We start from the raw sequence: 23,645 nt of genomic DNA on the forward strand, positions 1-23,645 counted from the left end.
GATTTTTTTTTGTGAAAGGCCAAGAGTATTCGGTTCAGAAGCTTAAAAGGATGAACGGTACGGAATTCTTTTGGTCTTCCGAACGGGACTATTGAGATGGAATTCCGAGCGGAATAGTTGCAGACTTTCTAAAGACATACTTTTCGATTTACCAGCAGAACCATAATTCTGGACGGAATCCTTGGATTATATTTTTGGTTTCCGATCAGGAACCTCATGGGATTGCTTTTTTTGCCTTTTGCCTTTTGCCTTTTGCCTTTTGCCTTTTGCCTTTTGCCTTTTGCCTTTTGCCCTTTTGCCTTTTGCCTTTTGCCTTTTGCCTTTTGCCTTTTGCCTTTTGCCTTTTGCCTTTATTTTGCCTTTTTTTGCCTTTTTGCCTTTTGCCTTTTGCCTTTTGCCTTTTGCCTTTTGCCTTTTTGCCTTTTGCCTTTTGCCTTTTTGCCTTTTGCCTTTTGCCTTTTGCCTTTGCCTTTGCCTTTTGCCTTTTTTTGCCTTTTGCCTTTTGCCTTTTGCCTTTTGCCTTTTGCCTTTTGCCTTTTGCCTTTACCTTTTACTTTTTGCCTTTTGCCTTTTTGCCTTTTGCCTTTTGCCTTTGCCTTTTGCCTTTTTTGCCTTTGCCTTTTGCCTTTTGCCTTGCCTTTGCCTTTTTTGCCTTTTGCCTTTTGCCTTTTGCCTTTGCCTTTGCCTTTTGCCTTTTGCCTTTTGCCTTTGCCTTTGCCTTTTACCTTTTGCCTTTTGCCTTTTGCCTTTGCACTTTTGCCTTTTTTGCCTTTGCCTTTTTGCCTTTGCCTTTTGCCTTTTGCCTTTGCCTTTGCCTTTTGCCTGTATTTGCCTTTTGCCTTTTGCCTTTTGCCTTTTGCCTTTTGCCTTTTTTGCCTTTTGCCTTTTGCCTTTTGCCTTTGCCTTTTTGCCTTTGCCTTTTTGCCTTTTGCCTTTTGCCTTTTGCCTTTTTTGCCTTTGCCTTTTGCCTTTTTGCCTTTGCCTTTGCCTTTTGCCTTTGCCTTTTGCCTTTTGCCTTTTGCCTTTTGCCTTTTGCCTTTTATTGCTGCCCTTTTTTGCCTTTTGCCTTTTTTACCTTTTTGCCTTTTTTTGCCTTTTTGCCTTTTGCCTTTTGCCTTTTGCCTTTTTGCCTTTTGCCTTTTTTGCGCTTTTGCCTTTTGCCTTTTGCCTTTGCCTTTTGCCTTTTTGCCTTTTGCTGGCTTTTTGCCTTTTGCCTTTGCCTTTTGCCTTTTTTGCCTTTTTGCCTTTTGCTTTTTACTGCCTTTTGCCTTTTTTGCCTTTTTGCCTTTTGCCTTTTGCTTCCTTTATACTTTTTGCCTTTGCCTTTTGCCTTTTGCCTTTGCCTTTTGCCTTTTGCCTTTTCCTTTTGCCTTTTGCCTTTTGCCTTTTTGCCTTTGCCTTTTTGCCTTTTTTGCCTTTTGCCTTTTGCCCTTTTGCCTTTTGCCTTTTGCCTTTTGCCTTTTGCCTTTTTTGCCTTTTTGCCTTTTGCCTTTTGCCTTTGCCTTTTGCCTTTTGCCTTTTTGCCTTTTTTGCCTTTTGCCTTTTTTTACCTTTTGCCTTTTTGCTTTTGCCTTTTGCCTTTTGCCTTTGCCTTTTGCCTTTTGCCTTTTGCCTTTTGCCTTTTTGCCTTTGCCTTTGCCTGTTTGCCTTTTGCCTTTTTGCCTTTGCCTTTTGCCTTTTTGCCTTTTGCCTTTTGCCTTTTTACCTGCCTTTGCCTTTTGCCTTTTGCCTTTTGCCTTTTGCCTTTTGCCTTTGCCTTTTGCCTTTTGCCTTTTGCCTTTTGCCTTTGCCTTTGCCTTTTGCCTTTTGCCTTTGCCTTTTACCTTTTGCCTTTTGCCTTTTGCCTTTTTGCCTTTTGCCTTTTGCCTTTTGCCTTTTGCCTTTTTGCCTTTTGCCTTTTTTACCTTTTGCCTTTTTGCCTTTTTGCCTTTTGCCTTTTTGCCTTTGCCTTTTGCCTTTTGCCTTTTGCCTTTTTACTTTTTGCCTTTGCCTTTTTGCCTTTGCCAGCTTTGCCTTAACTATGCCTTTTGCCTTTTGCCTTTTGCCTTTTTGCCTTTGCCTTTGCCTTTTGCCTTTTTGCCTTTTTGCCTTTTGCCCTTTTGCCTTTTGCCTTTTGCCTTTTGCCTTTTACCTTTTGCCTTTTTTGCCTTTTGCCTTTTGCCTTTTGCCTTTTGCCTTTGCCTTTTGCCTTTGCCTTTTGCCTTTTTACCTTTTACCTTTTTTGCCTTTTTTGCCTTTTTGCCTTTTGCCTTTTGCCTTTTACTTTGCAGCTTTTGCCCTTATTTTGCCTTTTGCCTTTTGCCTTTTTGCCTTTTGCTTTTGCCAGCTTTGCCTTTTGCGCTGCTTTTGCCTTTTTGCCTTTTGCCTTTTGCCTTTTTGCCTTTTTGCCTTTGCCTTTTTGCCTTTTGCCTTTTGCCTTTTGCCTTTTGCCTTTTGCCTTTTGCCTTTTGCCTTTTGCCTTTTATATTTGCCTTTTTGCCTTTTGCCTTTTGCCTTTGCCTTTTTACCTTTTGCCTTTTTGCCTTTTGCCTTTTGCCTTTTGCCTTTTGCCTTTTGCCCTTTGCCTTTTTGCCTTTTTGCCTTTTGCCTTTGCTGCTGCCTTTTGCCTTTTACCTTTTGCCTTTTGCCTTTTAACCTTTTGCCTTTTGCCTTTTTTGCCTTTTGCCTTTTGCCTTTTGCCTTTTTCTGCCTTTTGCCTTTTGCCTTTTGCCTTTTGCCTTTTGCCTTTTGCCTTTTGCCTTTTGCCTTTTGCCTTTTGCCTTTTGCCTTTTGCCTTTTGCCTTTTGCCTTTTGCCTTTTGCCTTTGCTACCAGTTGACGTCGCCTTTGCTACCTGTTGCTATAAAATTGACGTCGCTTGACGTCAGTAACATAATCATGGCGTCTCTATCGGTCCAAGCGACGGCCGTCTGGAAAAATAATTCTCGCGCAGGATTCCGACTTTGATTTCAATGCTATTAGTGATCCAAAATGAGTACGAAACGATCCAATAAATTTATTTTTAAAGCTACTATAGCCAATTTGATGGCGTCAGTACCAATCCGAGCGATACTGGTGGTAGCTGCAAAAAATGTGTTCAGTATGTGGCGTCTTCATCGATTTGGCTAACGTAGGCGAAAGGAGAAATTGTCTCGGAAGACTCTTATTTTAGTTTTGCTGCGATTATTGTCACATTATTAAAAACAAATTGGTTATTTTCAGGACCACCATTTTATTCATGAGCAGAGGTTCAGGCAAGATAAATAGTCTTCAAAGTACAAAACATAATCACTTGGCAACTGCAGAAAGTTGCCATCGGTAGCGAAATCAAAATCGTGCGTCGGAGGGAGACAATGCAATAAATTTATTTTAATGAATGGCGTCTATGGGCTGCAAAATGGAGGAGCGCCCAACAGGGCTCTGGTCCCCACAAGTTCCTATCTCATGCTTCCACGGGTCGTCCGATGACAAAATACCGCCATCTAAGGGTTGTGCTTAGCTGGTAGTGCAGCCTGGGCACTGTTGTCCTTCTAACATCAGCTAGAGTGAGAAGGTACGCCTCGAGCGTCTGTTCACCAGGAGGTGCGGCTCAAACAGCGTCTGCCTGGTACCCAGCGGCGGATCAACGAAATGCTGTATCGCGTCAGCTATACCTAAGGTGGCAGCCCCACCAGTGCGATGTAGGTAACGCGTCCCCGGTAAGGTAGCTTACTGAAGCCTCTCAAATACCACGAAAAATGGAGATAGAAGAAAAAGAGAACGTTACTTTTGGCAACCGACCCGGCAACGAAATAAGGACTATGATTGGAAACTCGGTACCTGGAATGTCAGGACCCTAAATGATCCTGGACAAGTGAGCCTTCTGGCTCGTGAACTGCAGAAGGTTGGAGTGAACGTGGCCGCTATTCAAGAAGTCCGATGGCCTAGATCCAGAGAACGTGAATTCCGAGCCATGGACCCAACGACCAACACTACATTCAAGTATAACATCTAGCACAGCGGCGGCGGAAAAGCAGAGCATGGAGTTGGTTTCGTAGTGATGGGCAAGCAGATGAAGCGAGTAATGTGGTGGAAACCCATTAGCGAACGAATCTGTGTGTTGAGGATACGGGGCAAATTCTTCAATCACAGCCTAATCAACGTTTACGCACCGACAAACGATAATACCGACGACGTAAAGGACAAGTTTTATGAATGTCTTGATAAAGCCTATGGAGAGTGCCCAAAGCATGACGTGAAAATTGTTATCGGAGACGCTTACGCTCAGGTCGGTAGAGAGGACTTTTCTCGTCCCATAATTGGTAGGGAGAGTCTACACTCCGCTACCAATGACAGCGGCCTACTGCTAGTAAATTTCGCTGCTGGCAGAGGGATGGCCATCAGTAGCACCCTCTTTGCACGAAAGAATATAGAATATAGATAGACCATGTTCCGGTGGATGGGGGCCATTTCTCGGATGTTACCGATGTGCGGACATTCAGAAATCCGAACATTGACTCTGATCACTACCTCGTTGTCAGTAAAATTCGATCACGGTTGTCAACTGTATCGAACGAAAGATCACAGCGAACGATGCGCTACAATATCCAGCTATTGTCGGCGGAAGGAGTATCGGATGAGTACCGCCAGAAGCTCGACGAACGGATGAGTGCAATCAACGTTAGCGACAACATCAACGATCTATGCGAGTCGATCCATGGAGCGGTGAGCACAACAGCACGAGAAGTGGTAGGCACTGCATAGAGGCGACCCAGGACGAATTGGTACGATGTGGAGTGTCAGAGAGTGACAGACGAGAAGAACGTTGCCAGAAGCTGGATGTTGGTGTCGGGTACCCGATCGAATAGAGATCGGTACAAGGAAGCAAGAGCAGCCGAAAAACGAACCCACCGCAGAAAGAAGAAAGAATATGAAGAACAAGTGATTAGCGAGGCACAGGAAAAATGGAGCAGAATGATATGCGGAGGTTCTATGAGTCTGTCAATGGCGTGCGGAGAAAGACAGCGCCATCTCCCGTCATGTGCAACGACCAACAAGGGAATTTGCTGACAGATAAAACCGAAGTGGCTGCCAGGTGGAAGCAACACTTCGAGACTTTGTTGAATGGAGGAAGTGACGGTGCATCGGTGAGCAGACTAAATATTAACGACGATGGACAAGCTGTGGAGTCGCCTACATTAGATGAGGTTAAAAAAGCTGTTAAAGAGCTGAAGAACAATAAGGCTGCGGGGAAGGACCAGCTTCCGGCTGAACTTCTCAAACATGGCAGTTAGCAGCTTTATGAAGTTCTGCACCATATTATGTCGAAAATATGGGAAGACGAGCTAATGCCTGCTAGCTGGTTGGACGGCCTCATTTGCCCTCTCTTTAAGAAAGGGCACAGACTGGAGTGCGCCAATTAACGATGAATAACCCTCCTTAATTCGGCGTACAAAATTATGTCCCTTATTCTGTTCAACAGATTGAGTCCGCTTGAAGAGTCCTTCGTCGGCGAATATCAAGCAGGTTTTCGTGAGGACCGATCAACGACGGATCAAATGTTTACCCTGAGACAAATCCTTGATAAATTCCGGGAGTACAACTTGCAGACACATCATCTGTTTATTGATTTCAAGGCGGCGTACGATTCAGTGAAACGGAATGAATTATGGCAAATTATGCTTGAACATGGTTTTCCGGCGAAACTGATACGTACGGCTGATTCGTATAACGTTGGACGGATCGAAATCAAGTGTAAGGGTTGCGGATGAAATATCGACGTCATTTGTTACCTTAGATGGATTAAAGCAGGGTGATGCACTCTCGAACCTACTGTTCAATATAGCGCTCGAGGGAGCGATTAGGAGAGCTGGTGTGCAAAGAAGCGGTACCATTATAACTAAATCGCATATGCTCCTGGGATTTGTGGACCATATCGATATTATCGGGATTGATCGCCGTGCCGTGGAAGAGGCTTTTGTGCCTTTTAAGAGAGAGACAGCGAGGATTGGACTCACGATCAATACCAGCAAAACGAAGTATATGGTCGCTGGCAATCAACTTGGGTTCATTAGTGGTGGTGGTATCGAAATGGTGCTGTATGGTGAAAAATTTGAAGTGGTAGAAGAATTTGTGTATCTTGGAACATTAGTGACGTGCGATAATATGTTACCCACGAGGTGAAAAGGCGTTTTGCAGCTGCAAATGGGGCTTATTACGGACTTCGTAACCAGCTTAAGTCCCGTAGTCTGCAAACAAATACAAAATTCGCGCTGTATACTACTCTGATTCTTCCGGTGGCTTTATAAGGCCATGAAACATGGACGTTAAAAGAGGCAGATCGGAGAGCTTTCGGAGTGTTTGAGCGTAAGGTGCTGCGGACAATACTCGACGGTAAACAGGAGAACGGTATCTGGCGGCGCCGCATGAATCACGGATTGTATCAGGTGTATAAAGGGCTGGATATTATTAAGCTTATTCAACACGGCAGACTACGGTGGGCTGGTCACGTTGTTTGTATGCCGGAAGAACGTCAAGGGAAGATAATATTTAGTAGAGAACCCGGAAGAGGCCGCAGGCTTCGTGGAAAGCCGCGTATACGATGGCTTTTTGCAGTTGAAGAGGACCTGAGGGCGCTCAATGTTCAAGGCCACTGGAAGCGATTGGCCCAGGATCGAGTCCAGTGGAGAAGGATACTCCTTTCGGCGTAGGTTCATCGAAGAGCTGTAGTCCATCCAGTATCAAGTAAGTACTATAAAATTAGTTGAACTTCCGAATAGAAATATTCAAAAAAAATCCAAATCGAGTCCTACACTGCAAGCAATCGATTTTAAAAATGTAAAGCCGACATGACAAACAAAAATACCATTAATATTGCCGTTTATGCTATGGATGAAATTTTGTCTTATGATAGATAATTATATTCTCTACCAACCGTCTTACCATAACCTTTCCAGGTCCAAACTATTTTCTTCAATTTAGCAAGTAAACATACATTTACTAAGCTCGATTTACATTTGAGAAGAATTTATATCTTTAAATAAATATTATAAGTTAAGGTGATTGTACAACAAAGACGCAAAATGGCCATCTTGGATACCACTTGCCTTTCCAGTAACTTTTCAAGAGCATGAGTTGAGAGCTAACCATAAGGCGCATATGGGTGCAACAGTTGTAGATCATTTACTTGGGGGCAATCCACAAAATACGTCACACTCTTAAGAGAGGGGGTGTATTCCGAGCAGTATGCCGGTTCCTACAAAAATCTAGGAAACTATTACAAAAAGTGCAATGAAGCGGGGAGACGGGTTTGAAAACTTTCAATTTTCGCGTGACGTAGGGGAGGAGGTTCGGTTGTGGGCACCCTTTTGTGTTTGGTCCATAACTTTGGCCCTGGTTGATCTTATGTCGACATTTGCATAGCAATCGAAAGCTAAACTTATAACCTTACTACTAGCAAAGAAATTAATATGATTTCATCGATTTAGAAAAAAATATTGACAATTTAAAAAATTTGACATTTTTGGACATTTTCATTTCGTGGCTACACGTAAAAAAATAACCTTATATGTTATGGCAAAAAACCATTCGAAAATACTTATACTCTTCATTATCCCACCTAATGAATGATCCCATATCAGAAAGCTAATAACATTCATAAGTTAATGAAAAGTATAAGTTTCGGAATATCATAAAGCGCCTGCTTTGGCAAAAAAGTATTAGAAATATTAATAATAAATAACATTAATTTTTTTAGGTGTAGGTTGTGGGCGCCCTTGAAAATTTAGCTAAAAATAAAGAAGCATGAATAAAAACCACCCAGATTTAAAGACAAGGAATAGTTTATTAATTCTAAAAGCCAGGAGACGCTAAAAAAACTCAAATCAATTCACCTAGCAGTGATGATGCCTCCCTCGGTGCATTAAGGAGGATGTTGAAAAAAATCACATAAGAAAGGTCTAAAATAGCACTTTAGGTAAATGGGTTTTAATTTTTCATTGATTTATGTTTTATTGGTATGCATCACAGTCAAAAAAAATCCTGATTAATCACCCTAGCGGCAATAGTGCCTTTCTCGTTCATTTCAAAAAATAATATTTTGGCCATAAATTTTGATCCCAAAGGGGTGTCCATAACCGAACGGTGCCCACAACCGAACCTCCTCCCCTACTTTATGTAACTTCCCTTATGCTTTTTTGTAATGTGAATATTATCAACATTATTAAAATTTGCTGCAGTTTTAAGATAGCATCAGCTAGCTTCATTTGTTAACTATGTATGTCATATTGCCCTTTCTTCCTCTATATGCTTTAAGATAATACTGTAGAACAAAATATTTCAAATTAAATGCTTTAACTCTTCTCAATGAACCTAATTAAGGTTCCGTTCGTCTGTCAACCTGAAATCCGCCACTGTGCCTCGCCACCGTTGTTGATTAGCATCTAAATGAGTTGTAAAACGCCTGTCAGTCATCTTCACATAGGCATAGACTTCGCAATTCCAAAGTGCTAACGCACTCGGATCGATTCAGCATATGTTTAGAAACCGATGTAGATGCGATGCCACATATGCAGGATTGCATAAACAGACTTCGACGATGGTGGTGCCTTCCAAAATGGTTGGTTGGCCCAAGTCGTCGTCAAACAGATGCCATCGAATAGCAACAATGCAACAACAATAGTGCGAAGGCTTTTTCCTGACATGGATTTGAATGGAACGTCGTTTGCGGTGGTGGCGGCGGCGCTCGTCGTCAAACCTTTCAAACAATGGGCTATTGCATTGCATCAGACTTCAAGATACAGATTAATTACTCATAATTCTCTCGGCAAGTGCCGGGCAAGTGACGCCATAGATCGGTACGTGCGGCGCGGGTGTGTTTAAGCTAGAGTAGCTATAAATGTGAGGCTCGAACGTCGTTGTCGTCGTCGTCGACGACGTCAACCAACGCAAGGAGTGAACGATTGTTCGACCGTTCAATTACGAAGCGTTGTTTGGTTGGTTGGTTGATGTTTGCAACGATCACTAATAGGCAGGGTGATATTTATAGGCTATTCATAATTTACATGGTTTCGACATGATTTCAATCTGTTGCTAGTTGCTCTTGTGTTGATTTAGATCTGATGAGAGAATTAGAGAATGGCTCGTGTTCTGCCAGGTTTGTGCATGTAGTGTCTCGTGAATGGAATACGTGTTTTTTAGAGTTACAATCTAATCGCTGTATATTTCGTGGAGAAAGAAGTGTTCATAGAACAATGCGTGCTTAACCCTCATAGTTACTGGAATGGAAACAAAAACACTCGTTTATATTTACATTGCATTAAATTCAGTCGCTCGGATTCGTGTTAAATTGAACAATTTGAATAAGAAAATTACCTACAGTCTGTTATCTATCATGGGCATTAAAACATCAATCCCTAGTCATAAAACAATATTTGGGACAATGTACATGCGTATGAAATACGAAATAGGTTATGGAGAAACCATATTTATGTTGGCTTTCAAAAGTTCAAGTTTCATACTGTTGAAATTTTTGAAGTCCCCTTTTTTATTTTCACACCAATCAATGCTATTAATCAATTACTCATTAATTTTGTTAAAGTATAAACAAACGAAAAAAAAATACAAGCAAAAAACAAACTTGTTATGACTGAGCTTAAGCTTGATTGACTGACCACCCGTAGTTGCTACATCATTATTATTTGGAACGATAAGATCACTAATTGCCAAACAAACCAAAATAGTACCGTCGAACTACATATTCGAAAATATAAATTTAACCATTTGATGGAAAAGAATGAGTCACGTTGATTCCATTCCATTCTAGTCAAGCCATGTTACCTATCTTACCTTAGGTTCGACGTCGGTGTATAACGTGCTTTTCCTATCGCTGGCACTGCTCAAGCTGGAATTGGAACTGTTCCATTTTAAAGTACCGCCGGTTCCACTTCCAGCATCACTTCCCCCACTACTACTGGTATTGGCGTTCTCAGCATGTAGTTGCTTTTCGACCGCAACGGGGCCAATATCAGGACTGTCCGGCTTCATTGTTGGTGTTTATTTTCTAGCGCGGCTGGTATTGCGAATACCATTAAGACAATGCTTGTTGCTAAGGTCGTTTCGCATACTTGTTCGTTGTCGATTGGCGAATAACTACCCTAAATTACTTCAATCAGTACACATAGTACCGAACGGGATTAACTCAAACACGTTACCATATCCACTATCAATCACTCTCGCAACACGCGATCGCGTCACACTTTTGCTTTCCACAGACGGACACTTCGAAGTACCATTCAGTCTATAGAGGTTGGTATTGCGGATTCATGATACAGACATTGCTCGCCGCACATTTTTGGTAAGCGTAGGTCAACGACGGTCGCTTCTGTTTAGCTCATTGAAATTCCTCGTTCGTAGATTCGAGATCGCATGGCTGGGTGGTTCGTTGAATTTGATCGATCTGAAAGTGGACAGTGGGAAGAAGGGGGATTTGCATTAATCAATGAACTTTCATTTTCATTCACTACGTTGCCTCAAACTATTTTTTGAACTGTGATCATGGAAATACAAACGTTTACCGGAGTCAAAGTTATGAGTGGAGAAGTATCAAGGCAGAACAAAAATTAATCGATTTTCGGCAACGAAATTGGTACGTGTTGTCAAAATAGAATAGGATCTATAAATATGCTGAGAGTACATCTAAAATTTTACTGTTTTCATTATTTGCTTTATTTTCATTTCAATTTTTAATTCGCGATAGACAACTAAAATCAAAATCCATTCTTCACACTTTAACGGAACATCATAGCTCTACAATTAGTCAAATTAGACGCTAAATCAATGCCAAACAATTACCTTCCCCGAGCACGTAATTCGTCGAAGCTTTGAATATCTAATCGCAATTATTGAATTTCTTTATGCAATCACACGCCCATCGCACTACGATCGAACACGGCCGCCCCATGCCGACCCTGGATGCACCCTCTTCAGATTCTTCGCGTTCATCGGTTTCTCCCAGGAAAGTTACACACAGTTTGGCAATGACCGTCCATTAAGGGACTGGTAGTCAGTAATTCACTTCTCTCGAAATCATAGCTACGGCAGCAAAGTTCCATCTGTTCGCGGAAAAGTATATCCCTAAGCTTTCAAACTCGGCTCACCGATCAATCTAATGGAGTGGATGCATGAAGGAAACGAAGCAAATAATAAGATGACTGATGGTTCGGTTCCGCGAGTGAAAGACTGGGCGGTTTCATTGAAGCCAAACGACAAAAATCTCATATTCATTCACCTGGTAGTGATGACTGACTTTCAAATTTGCTTGAAAAGAAAACAGAAATCTGATCTATATTTTTTCTTCTTTATAATTCCACTATTAAAATTAAATACGTAGACGAGTATCGATTGGCACACACTTAAAGGAAAGAATTTACTCAAATAATTTCCATATCGAACAAACAGTGCTTCATTACATATTCGAATACGATCGAAGCAAAAAAAAACAAACCGTGATTTCCCATCAATATTTCTCCAATAAGCAAATCTCTGATGCCCAACGCCGGCCGGTATGGGGCCTGGGTGCGAACAATCAGCCTACGGGGGTCCGCTGCCGTGACTATTCGCTCATTATTGTTGTGTCTGTTTCAGACTCACTTTCCATCCAGCAACAACCGGCTACCGGGGACCGGAAATCGAACGAGAAGAAAAACTGCCATCGAGTCTGCTGATGTTGTCCGTATAGGTATGGATGGGGTGCGAAAGTGGTTACCTCCAAAAATAGATGAAAGCTGCAGAAAAAAAAAATGATTGGCAATGGCACGCGGAAAACAAGCACGAGCTGTTAATCAGATTATGGCAAGGAATGTTTATTTGTTTTGCACTTGTATGGGAGCAATCATATTCGCTGCATATTGGTTAGTTAATTTGAATTGTGGCGGGAATCGAGAGCAACATTTGCACTTTTTGCACATATAAATAATTTTTCTTAGCGGTTACGTCGAAGAAATTCCATTCGTAAAAGATAACTCTTCTACTTTATTTACATTCCATCCCACAACTTTTTTGAACTATGATGCATTAATATATCATGTTGCTTTTAAGGATAATTTTCTACACTAACCAACCACCATACAAACCTATGAATGTCAGGTCTGAGTTATAGAAAAGAATTTTCATTAATAATCTAACTATAAGTATAAAATCAACTCAGAATAAAATCTGTGGACAACAGGTAAAACATCTCACGACACGCTGAATTATAAACACTCTGTTATCATTCAAAGCGTAGTCACACCACACTCTCGCCTTCACAAACCGCATTCATCTAAAACCACGATAAAAGATGAAAAGTGGTGCGCTCTACGAGGGCGATTCCCATAACAATTAGCCTTTAAAACACAAACAGTCACATAAGGTTTTGCTTCCACTCATTGTCAATTAGTTCACGCTATTGTTCTCCCGCCATCCACCATGGAATCTAGTAGAAGGTGAATTAATCAAACGCCTTAAAAAACACAACTCACTCTCAAAATCTCAACAGCCTATTCCTAGTTTTTTTTATGCCGCATGATGGATAAGCATTTATTCTCAAAACGTAACTACAACAATAACCGTTGTTCAACTTGTAGCGATGATGTGACAGCTTTATTAAAATCGTTGCAACAACAAAAAATGCAACGAACAATCCCCGCCGAGAATGTCCTTGGATGTCGCGCCACGCGCGCCTTACTTTGTTCTACTTCCAATCGTTCCGGGAACGACGTCTGCCAGAAGCATGACTCATTCCACGCCAAACACAAGATACTGTTCGATATTTGCAAGCCCCATCAACGCCACTAAGATCTCTTGGCTGTACAGGGAAGCCGGATTTATGCTGTTGCTTCTGGTTGTTGATGGCCGACCGGAGCACAGCCCCACCCATTGCAGTCCAATGGCTTGTATCCAAGGCGGTTAAACGCTCATAATAAAATACAATGAGTTTTCCATACTGTGGCACTGAACGTAAAATCCGCTTGTGCAACACAAATCCTGGTGGTACAGTAAACAGTGAGCAAAGAAGCCTAAATTAATTAAACGGGTTGTGAACGCCTCCGAATTAGGGCGTTCCAGAAATGTAAGGAAATATTATTAATACCAGTAACTAGTAGTTATATAATTATGTAACAATTGTATTTCAACTTAAAAAATCGGTGTGGAATTATTATTATACCTTCTTGTTTATTCTTCTTCCTCCTACCTTATTTCATATGTTTTCTCTTTTCTATTCTTCCTTCTTTCCTGAAAAAACGTTCTGCATTCTTTTTATACTTCTTTCTTCTTTTCTTTTTCATGAAGATAAAAGTTTCTTAAAAAGATAAAAATTGGAAAATTACCCGGTCATAAGAATGGCTGGTGCTACCCAGCAATTCCAATAAGATATCAATGTAAAATGATTCGATATCTGTCAAAAGTAATCTTACTCTGCGAGCAGGGTTATGTCACTTTTAAGTTTAATTTTAGTTTATTCTCCAAATGAGACAGACCCCTCAATAAACAATGACAAGCTCGTTGTTTGTTGACTTGAACTCGAGGCAAGTACAAGTTACAATTCATTTTTACACGATTTAAATTTTCTCAATTCCTCATGTTTAACGCATATTGATTACCATGTGATTTTTCTGATTTTGTAACATGTTGCAAAGACTTTGGTGGCAAATTGAAGTCACACGATCAAAACGAGCGAAAAAGTATATCCCTAAGCTTTCAAGCTCGGCACACCGACCAAAACGAGCGAAAAAAAAGCTATATATGTAGACGAAGAATCAGAACAAATTAATTTTGGCTGTTTCGCCCTTTTCAAATGTTGGTCTAGATTTAATCAGTGCTTAAAATATATCTACCAAACTGCATGTCAATGTAAATTATGATAAAATTATTTACTCGCTGCATTTGTGGGGTTGATTGTTAAGATAGTTCAACTTATGTAACCACAAGCTGAAATGCTGAATCAGCAAATATTTTTTTAAGTTGTTAATTTAGATGGTATCCGATCCCGAGTAGACAAAAATAGATCAATAATATCAAATGTTGATAAGATAACAAAATGCGATATGGGCATGATTGATATAAGAGATAAAAGATCAGAAGACAATATCAGAATTTTGCACCAAAATATCATGAAAAGATCAAGTAATTCTATTTGTAAGAAACGATCAATATCATGTCCCATTAGTTTGTTCCTATTCGTAGTATTTCATAGCATATCTTGATATTTAAAAGATATTTCAGTGCAAATTTTTGATATTGTTGCCTGTTCTTTTATCTCTTATATCAATCAAGTCCATATCATGTTTTGTTATTCTGTTCGTGGTTTCTGCCCAGGATACGCTAGTAAAGCTGTGTATTTTTCTCACAATCTGTACGTTAGACCTAATGCTAAAATAAGTGCGGGCTTTTATCAAAGCAATCTTTGTGCGTAAAAATGAACTGAAAGTTACGAGTTAAAGACATACTAAAAATAAACTGAGCTTCCCTTTGTTTTGATTTGGCTCGCAAACGGGTAATCGATTTGGAATATTTTTGTAATGTTCAGATAGTCTTGGATTTGTTTATATATGCGAAAAGCCGGAACTTATGTGAACAATCGTTGATAGGGTGGGTGGACTTTATTTATCAAGCGAAAGGTTTTACTTCCTGCTGCTTTGAACAGCTCTGAAAACTACAATAAAAAATGTTATTGAAGATTGTGGTTATTAGAGGCCTGAATAATATATAATAATAATATAATATTCAGGCCTCTAGTGGTTATGTTCGTTTTTAATCTTATATTGAGAAGTATTGTTATTATTTGGGGAAAAAATAAAAATAAACTTTGTTTAAGTTTTGCATTCTTTTTAACAAATATGTTCACATTATATTTCGAGTGGAAAATTAGTAGGAATGCAACTAAAATGCACTCGTTACGAGATTTCACGAGATTCAGCAGCTGATTGGAGCCGTAATGTATGTAAACCATCGTAAAGTCATGTAGAGTCTCGCGCATTTGTGCGCCTTCATGCAGCATGGAAAGAGAAATTCGAAGAGCGGGAAATGTTTGACAGCCAAGAAACTGCAAAATAATTTTGCTTATGGGATTGATTTCAAAATATCCCGCTACTCGCTTGAGAGCACAAAAGCGGCTCTATCCGCAGCACCCAGGTGACAACTATTGCGACAACTGGTGCATAGGACGTCAAAAATTAAGCAAAATCAATTTTGACAACTATGCTTTGCTTGTTTTGGAGGAGATCAAAGGTTTTACCGTATCATATGAATATGCTTTATCGATATGAACTTGGTTTGCGGTGATTTGATTGGCCATTCGGCATATAAGCACTAGTGCGACAACTGGTGCTATAGCCACAACTGGTACATCTAGCCTAGCTGATTTGAGGAAATTCTAATTGATCGTTGGTGCGGCAGTCAAATAATCTCAGCATTTTATATTCAAATCGCAACTGATAATTCAGAGACTACGAACAACGTCCATCTAGTCTTGCATAACTTCTAAAAACATTAGCAGATATAACATGACACATAATTGCAGTAATTTTAAACACATTTTTCCCATTGTCCGGCGTTTATGACCGTCTTGACATTGGTTGACATTGGTTGGTTTCAATAATAAAGCAACGAGCAGCTGTCATCATTTTATTTCACAGTTTCACCTCAACACACTACAATTTGGCAAATTTCCTGGTGAACAGCAGTCCAATTATTATATTCGCACAGACAAACAGACGTAACTCTTCATATAAATTGTTCGAAAAATTATCGTAATACCTTTTTTAGAAAACACTACTGCCATCTATTATCAGAATCGCGAGAAACACAGCCGACCATGATTATTTCCTATTTGACGTTTGCTCCTAACGCTTACTTCATCATCAATCATCATCATCATCGTCATCAACACATAAAACATTCAGCAGCATATACACTAATCAAATGTCAAAGCGATTGAACACTAGCGCCTCTCTTGGCACAATCGCGTAACACAGGTGAATTCCAAATCAACCGTTAAACACGTGAACGATGTTGAAATGAAAAGTGTTACGTCTGTTTGTCTGTGATATTCATATTTAGGGTCTGTCTCATTCAGAGAATTAAACCTCAAAGTGACAGTTCGAACATTAGTAAATAACCCGGTCGTAAGAATGGCTGGTGCTACCCAGCAATTCCAATAAGACATCGATGCAAAATGATTCGATATCTGTCAAAAGTAATCTTGCTCTGCGAGCAGGGTTATTTGATAATTATTGAAATGTCACTTTTAAGTTTAATTCCAGTTTAATTCTCCAAATGAGACAGACCCTTAGTAATGAGCAGGGATTGAATCCTGAAGAGAAAGAACAAGTCTCTCACTTATCATCTCTGTATATACATATACGATATGTAGTAGGGTGGTTCAAAAAATCGATTTTGCTCCACAGTGCTCAACTGATTCTTTACCATGTTCTGAGTATCCTCTGAAAATTTGAGCTCATTTGGATTAAAACTGATTTAGCACAAGCCGTTTCAAGTTTGCATGCAAATTAGTATGGGGAAATTTATTTTTTCATTATACTGTTAATGACGCTTCCCCATCAAGCGCATGTTAAAAGAAAACCTACATAGCTAAAAGGAATACTGAGCAGCTTCCACTCAGTGAAATTAATCGTTCCAATAATTAGTAATCGAATTTAATCTATACCGTGGTTTTCTCATACTATACTATACCGTGGCATAACTCATCAACAGGCTACATTGCTGCTCGTGGCGCGAAAGATAGCACACACAAATTCAGGCTACTTATGTTGCACTGCACATTTCAGTGATGCCCTCAAAGAAGTTTAACGATCATGACTAATGATTCGCAACCTGTCTTAAAATCGATTACTAATTATTGGGACGATTAATCAACATGCGGTTTTCGTTGAGTGAAAGCTGTTGAGTATCCCTTTTATTTAGCTATGTTGGTTTTCTTTTACCCTGCGCTTAAAACGTCATTAACAGTATAATGAAAAAATAAATTTCCCCATACTAATTTGCATGCAAACTTGAAACGGCTTGTGCTAAATCAGTTTTAATCCAAATCACTCAGAACATGGTAAAGAATCAGATGAGCACTGTGGAGCAAAATCGATTTTTTGAACCACCCTAATATGTAGCATACCGCGAGATACTTTTTTCGTAAGCTATCATGATAGAGAACTGATTCGGGATGCTATACCCTATGATAAATTTATTTTAGAAAGCTTCAAATGCGGGGAGCACTGGCTCTGATGATGCATTTCAACTTGTTCGACACAGCTGTGTAATAACCAACACGAAAGGAATGAAAACAAAGCGAGAATCAAGATTTTTTTAAGTACAGGTTATCCGACATACATTGTCAGTGCAAAACGTAAACAAACGGGCATAAATTCCATACAAAAATCCAAGATGGCTGAGTTGAGGATATTGACAATTCAGAACACCCCCCAATAAATGCATCCTGGCGAGAATCACTATTTTGCTGTGAGAGCTGCCTATCCGATTCTGTTTTTTCGCACTAGTATACAAGTTTGTTAAATTTGTTACCATTACTTGTTATGATTCGTAACAGTTTTTGCCTCTCTATTATCGTTGTTCGTTATCTATTGATAGCGATTTCTGCAAACCCTGGCAATGAGATTATGTGTCTTATGTATTGAATGAACAAACTATCAAATTAAGGATGGCGCAAATGTTAAAGTAACCGACGGATAATCAAAGGTCAGCAGTTCGATACCCGATTTAGGAAAGTCGTGGAACAGACTTACTTCAACCGTCCTTCAACGAAGGCTTGAACGAAGATGTTGGAGACCTTGACAATTAAGGTACACCGGGGCAAGTTGAAATGCGGGGTAAGTTGAAACGGAAGCTGTAATTCAGATAGGAAATGACCGAATGCTCTGATAATTTTTTTCAACAAACTACTCGCCTAAACGCACCTTCTGACTGCCATTCCCGAAAGATTGCAGCTTTCAAAAGCAATCCCTACCATTGTTTATTTTTCGCCCTTTGCAAAATCCAAACCAACTATTTGACGTGCCAATGAAACAGGCCTCAAAACGATGTTTGGAAGTGTTTTTTCATCAAATTTTCACGATAGGTAATCATTCAATGTTGAATAAGCACAATGATTATGAAAAATCGATGAAAGACCCGTTTTAATTTTTGTATTTTGGTTGTTTGATATTGCTCTGCATGTTCAACTCATCGGGGCAAATAAAAATGCGTGGTGCGGGGAAAGTTGAAACAACGATTCAAAACGCCTCCCTCGCAATTGAAAGTATTTTTTTTTCCAGAGTTCAACATGGTCCGTCAATACATACATTCGAAAAACATAAATTTATAAAAAACATGCAAACTTCTGAACATAAATTTAATAAATTTCCGCCCATTCCGTCATGAATGCAACCCTCCTACAATCTCCACTAGAATGAAAAAGGGTCATGTATATGGCGTCCATATACATATGTGCTCGACTTGCGGTTAGCGGCAGTATGGTGGCTAGTTAATTAATGTGCATTTATGAAGAAGCCACAACCGAATTAATCAACTGCGCAATATACAAGTGAACCAAATAATGAAGCATCCTGAATAGTAATCCGAGTGTTAAAAGAGTACCTATCAAAATCTGGAATTTGATTTTTATGCGAGTAAATAGTTTGCTTGTTTGTTTTCAAATTTTTAGAACAAAGCCTACTATTTTATCAGTTTTTCTTAAACAGGAGAAAATTTTAAGCTAATTTCTGAAAGAAAATCAAAATCGACAAAAACTTACATAGGATTTTTATGCGAATCCTGTAATCCTGTATTATAGTCATCTTTACAACCTCGAGCTTCTTGAGTATCACTGAATACATACATTTTGTTATTAATACGGCAAAATTAGCTTACGTATGAATATAACGCAGTGTGCATATAAAAAAATAATTTGAATATAAAAAATATTTATAAAAACGAACAGTGGGTAATGTCTGTGACATAACCGCTAAGTGGACGTAGGACTTGACTTGACCATGCCTTTAAGATACATAATATGTCCAAATTTCTCACATCAACTATTTTGGATAAATAATCAGCGTTGCATACCATTCCTTGGCAAAATCTTCTCATCAAACCGACACAGAAATCAAATCTACCTCGAACAAGAATCATCAAAAACAATTCAGGAAGTATCTGTCCGGTCACGGAATATTAGCCTCGACAGTGGCAACCTTCCCACTGAAGGACTGCCTGAAATAAGCCACAAGTTGGCCCAGCAGGGGATGTAGGACCTCCTAATCCGTGCGATAGCGACTGAAGGAGAACATTATTTTTAACTCTTAGAGCCTTGAAAAAGGCTGTTTGCTTCTGCTAAGTCCAAAAAGTAAGAAAACGATCTTTTCAAATAACCGCGAATTTCTAGTGGTGGTATAAAAAAGACTGAATGCTCTGCGAGCGAATGCACTTTTCTTTTATACCTTATTTTGAATCTTTACTGCTTCCCAATTGGTGGGCCAATCAGCCAGTGTCTTGTATCCCGCTTCTTTGTCAGCCAAAACGTCATCATCATCAACGCGTTCGAGAAGGGCTTCTTCTTTTTTACGCTTGTTGCTCGCTTGATACAGGCCAATAAGCCGTGGAAGCGAGCTTAGAATTGCAGTTCAGGTGGGAAGTACGTGTTCTTTTCTGAGACAACATTGTTAGTGGTGGATGAAAGGAAACACCCGGACATGGGATTTTGGGTGATATTTAGAATTGGTAACATGGGACGATCATTCAGTCACGTTCGCTTTGTGTGCGGTCAGTATCAAACAATGTTTATCTAGATATTTCTTGATCAATGCCAAAAAATCCAACATTTGATGAAAAATCGATTGATAGTTTATTAATGTTTTAGCTGTTATCGGTGTTTTCTTTATCCAAATAAGATTATGTGAGAGATTTGAACATCTTATGAATCTTTAAAGGCATGGTCAAGCGAAGTCCTTCGTCCACTTCGCGGTTAAATCAGAAAAATTACCCACTGTTAGTTTTGACGCTATTTATGAAAATCACGCATAAAATTTTATCACTAGAATATTGGATTTGTCACCCAAGTACAATTTCTATCCCGAAGGGTATTGAATGCTTTTATATTGATCTCTATTATTGGCTCTCTGAAGAACCGTTTGTTTTTGGACATACATGCTGCATCATGTGGCTTTTCTTCAGCCTGTCTCGGCTCATCACCGATGCCGGCCGGTCTCGGCTCGACTCTGCTGCTGCTGCCGGTATCTGCTCAGCATTGCTGCTTTGTCGGGTCTGTAGGTTTCGGCTGATGAAGGTGGCTTCGATGGTGTCGAGCTGAAAAAGCGATCGGTGCAGACTTCATTCCCTGCTAAAAGGTGTGAGTGCTGTTCAATCGATGATGCGGTTGCTTCGCTTGTCCCGGTCAGAATGAAAGGAAAAAATCGCGTTGCGCTATTTTATGGCTTCTCGGCAGACCCAGCGACTGCTCATTCGCTGGTGTCTGCACCAATCAGAACGTGGTAATGGAATGATGCAAGAATTATGCGGTACCCATATTTATAGGTTCCCTTGATCTCAATGTTTTTCATTGAAAACAGTTTCATGCCTATTGAAACAAGTTTTTCGAGTCTTATCAAGCATGGACATGAAAGGCATACTTGAAATCTGTCGATTGAGGGGCTTACCGCAGAAATTCGTCCATTGAGACGAACGCTATTAACGTTTAAAATCTTTCAACACAGCGTAACGCGGTCGATTTGAATATTTTGGAATGACACCCGGTATAGTAAAGAGAGACGTAAGTCCTACGTCAAAAAGTTTGTCAAGGTTGCTTATTTTTTATGTATAATATGTGGCCCGAACTATCAAACAGCGCAAACGGATTTAAAAATATATCAAAGGTTGTTTTTGTTACAGCACTTTGAATTTCAACTTTAAAAAAACCGTTTCAACTTGCCCCGGTGTACCTTAATACGTTATTAGGCCGATATAAGTATTTAAAATCCATTTTGTTTCCCCCCCTCGGATTTTTTTTTTGCCAAAAAATGATATTTTGAGGGGGCAACAAAATAAAATTCGTATAATTTTGAGGATTTTCAAAACATTCTTTAACAAATCCGAGGAGTTTTTTGATTTTTTTCATTTTAATATTTATTTTTTATTATCCCCCCCCCCCTTGACCTTTCGGAGACTAGTAGGACAAAAAGTCAATTAAATATTTGTAACGGCCTTATTATCAACAAATAATCTCGTCAAAGAACTTACCCAGGTAACCAGTAAGCATTAAATAAAGCATTTAAGTGGCATTATATGCGCCTTTTCTGCAACACATTAAATGACAATAAGCCCTATAGCCGCCTTTAATGCTATTTTAATGCAGGTTTTGGCCAAATATAAATCTTCTTAAGCGCTTAAACCTACTTTATTGATAAAGAAGAAATTTTGCTGAGTAGCATTTATTCAACATCCGAAATGCTGGCATTTTTTCTAATTCTATTTGAACATATTTTTTTTCATATTATATCGTTACTGTATTTTCATATTCAAATAGAACACAATTTTTTACTCTTTCCAAACGGGATTCGAACCCGTGCTCTTGCCACTCGATGCAGTAGTTGTAGTGGGTAGTGGGTAGTGGGTAGTAGAAATAATTTTGCCCAAGACATACATTACGACCCTTCAGGAATATTGAAAACTTAATCTAACTCATCTCAGAATGCAATCACCACAAACGTCATACCCGGGTGCTTTAATGCATTCATCGAACATAGTGCTATGGAATAATAAAATGTAGATAAACTATGTACAAGTACTCCTGTCAGTGGTCAGAATGGAAAAAAAAAGCCATTCTGCACGTACCTATTTCTATTCTCAAATGTAAGTTCATTGGACAAATAGTCCCCGCTATATGGTTCCACATTGGAAAACGTTCGACGTATGAATACTACAGGCTTTAAAGTGGCACTAATGTAACTGTGTCATTGTACTTAACGAAAAACAACATTGTGCATTCCAAATGCTGTTATGAGACTATACCTCTCATGATTGCTTTGAGAATGCAAATATAATGCTGATATAGTGCTTACTTTAATGCTTATTGGTAACCTGGGTATGCTTTACTGAATAAAAGTTTTATGAACTTGCAAGGATATAACGAATCAGATAAAGAGTCAAAATATTATGTTGTAGCTGAATAATTCCACCAAATTCATGCGAATAAAGTTTGAACAGAAGCTGTAATAAAAACAAATAGTACAGAAATAATTCTCTTATTTCTCATTTCTTATTTCTTTTTTCTTATTCTCATTCTTCAAATCACATTTCTGATTTTTCATTTTTCATTGCACTTCGCTTATTTCTCATTTCCCATTATCCATTCCCCATTTTCTCAATTCTTATTCCTCGTCTCTCGTTTCTCATTAATCATTATTCATTTTTCATATTTCTAATTTTTCGTTTATGATTTCTAATGTGAACTTTTCATTTCTAATTTCTCGTTTCTCAATCTTAATTTTATTTCTCAATTATCAATTCTTTTTTTATTTTTCTCTTCGCATTTCTTATCTCTCATCAGTGTTGGTTCTAATCTCAATCATCACGCGATCGAACTCGTTTGCAATTTTGAAAGGTATGCATCAAGCGTGAGTTTGTCATGCCGAATCGCATCATTTAACTCTTTCGTCAAACACATATTTCGCTCTGAAAAACGTTTAAACTCCGTTTTGGCCCAATTTATTGTTTACACATGCAATGCATTGATTTATGCGACAAACGACAACTCACTGTTTTTAACAAATGAAAACCAAAGAAAACCTGGGACGATTTGAATGGATGATTCAACTTAGCCATTTTTTAGGTTTAGGGTCATTTGGTCGAATGCCGTTTGCCCGAATGCCATTTGACCGAAAGGGTTATTTGGCCAAAAAGTTGAAATACGTTTCCTTATTATGTGTGTGAAGTGAGTATTGAGAAGTAAGAAGGGTTTGTAGTGGAAATCTGAATGAAGAAAATATAAAAAAGCAAGAAGGAAAAAGGAAAAGAGAAAAAGGAAAAGAGAAAAGGAAAAAAGAAAAAAGGAAAAGGAGGAAGGAAGAAAGCAAACAAAAGAAGGATGAAGGAAGAGGAAAGGAAGAAAGAAAGGAGAAGGAAAGGAGAAGTAGCAATTAGGAAGAAAGAAGAAGGAAGAAGGTAGAAAGAAGAAGAAAGATGGAAGAAGGATGAAGGAAGAATGAAGAAAGAAGAAAAAAGAAGGAAGAAGAAAGAAGGTGAGAGAATGAAGAAGGAATAAAGAAGAAGGAAGAAGTTCTCTGTTCTCAGTTGTCAGTTCATTTTTCTCTTTTCACATTTCACTTCTCACTTCCTTCCTTCACTTCTACTTCTACTTCATTACTCACTATTCACTACTCGTAATCTGAGGTCAAATTTTTTAACTTATCGGCCAAATGGCCTGACACCATTTTTTTAGATGCTGAGTTGGATGCGTAACAACTCATGATTCATTTGAGCGTGAGTTTTGCCTGCCTTTCATTAATTATTTCTCATTTAACGTGTTTTGGGCGCAGAACATTTGCAAGATCCTGGTTACTTTGTTCTGCTTTGAACAGTTCGTAAGAAAATTAATGGATACATAGGGGAACGGTTCGGCACTCCACTCCATAGTTCCTATTTCCATCC

General features: G+C 39.2%; 1 protein-coding gene across 2 annotated transcripts in view; it reads right to left on the reverse strand.

The window, feature by feature from the left end:
- LOC134213167 (uncharacterized) overlaps positions 1–23,645 on the reverse strand; it is a 173,479-nt gene that overhangs the window by 120,140 nt on the left and 29,694 nt on the right. Inside the window, exons 1-2 of one of the 2 annotated variants that reach the window (XM_062691848.1) lie at positions 12,476–12,495; positions 9,804–10,413 (exon numbers count right to left, since the gene is read on the reverse strand). In XM_062691848.1, the coding sequence (XP_062547832.1) occupies positions 9,804–10,001 (198 nt within the window). In that variant the 5' untranslated portion in view covers positions 10,002–10,413; positions 12,476–12,495. Of the gene's footprint in view, positions 1–9,803; positions 10,414–12,475; positions 12,496–23,645 lie in introns of those variants that run through there. The other variant, XM_062691847.1, reaches the window with a different exon arrangement.

This window comes from Armigeres subalbatus, chromosome 2 (genome assembly GCF_024139115.2).
Source record: "Armigeres subalbatus isolate Guangzhou_Male chromosome 2, GZ_Asu_2, whole genome shotgun sequence".
Taxonomy (NCBI): domain Eukaryota; kingdom Metazoa; phylum Arthropoda; class Insecta; order Diptera; family Culicidae; genus Armigeres; species Armigeres subalbatus.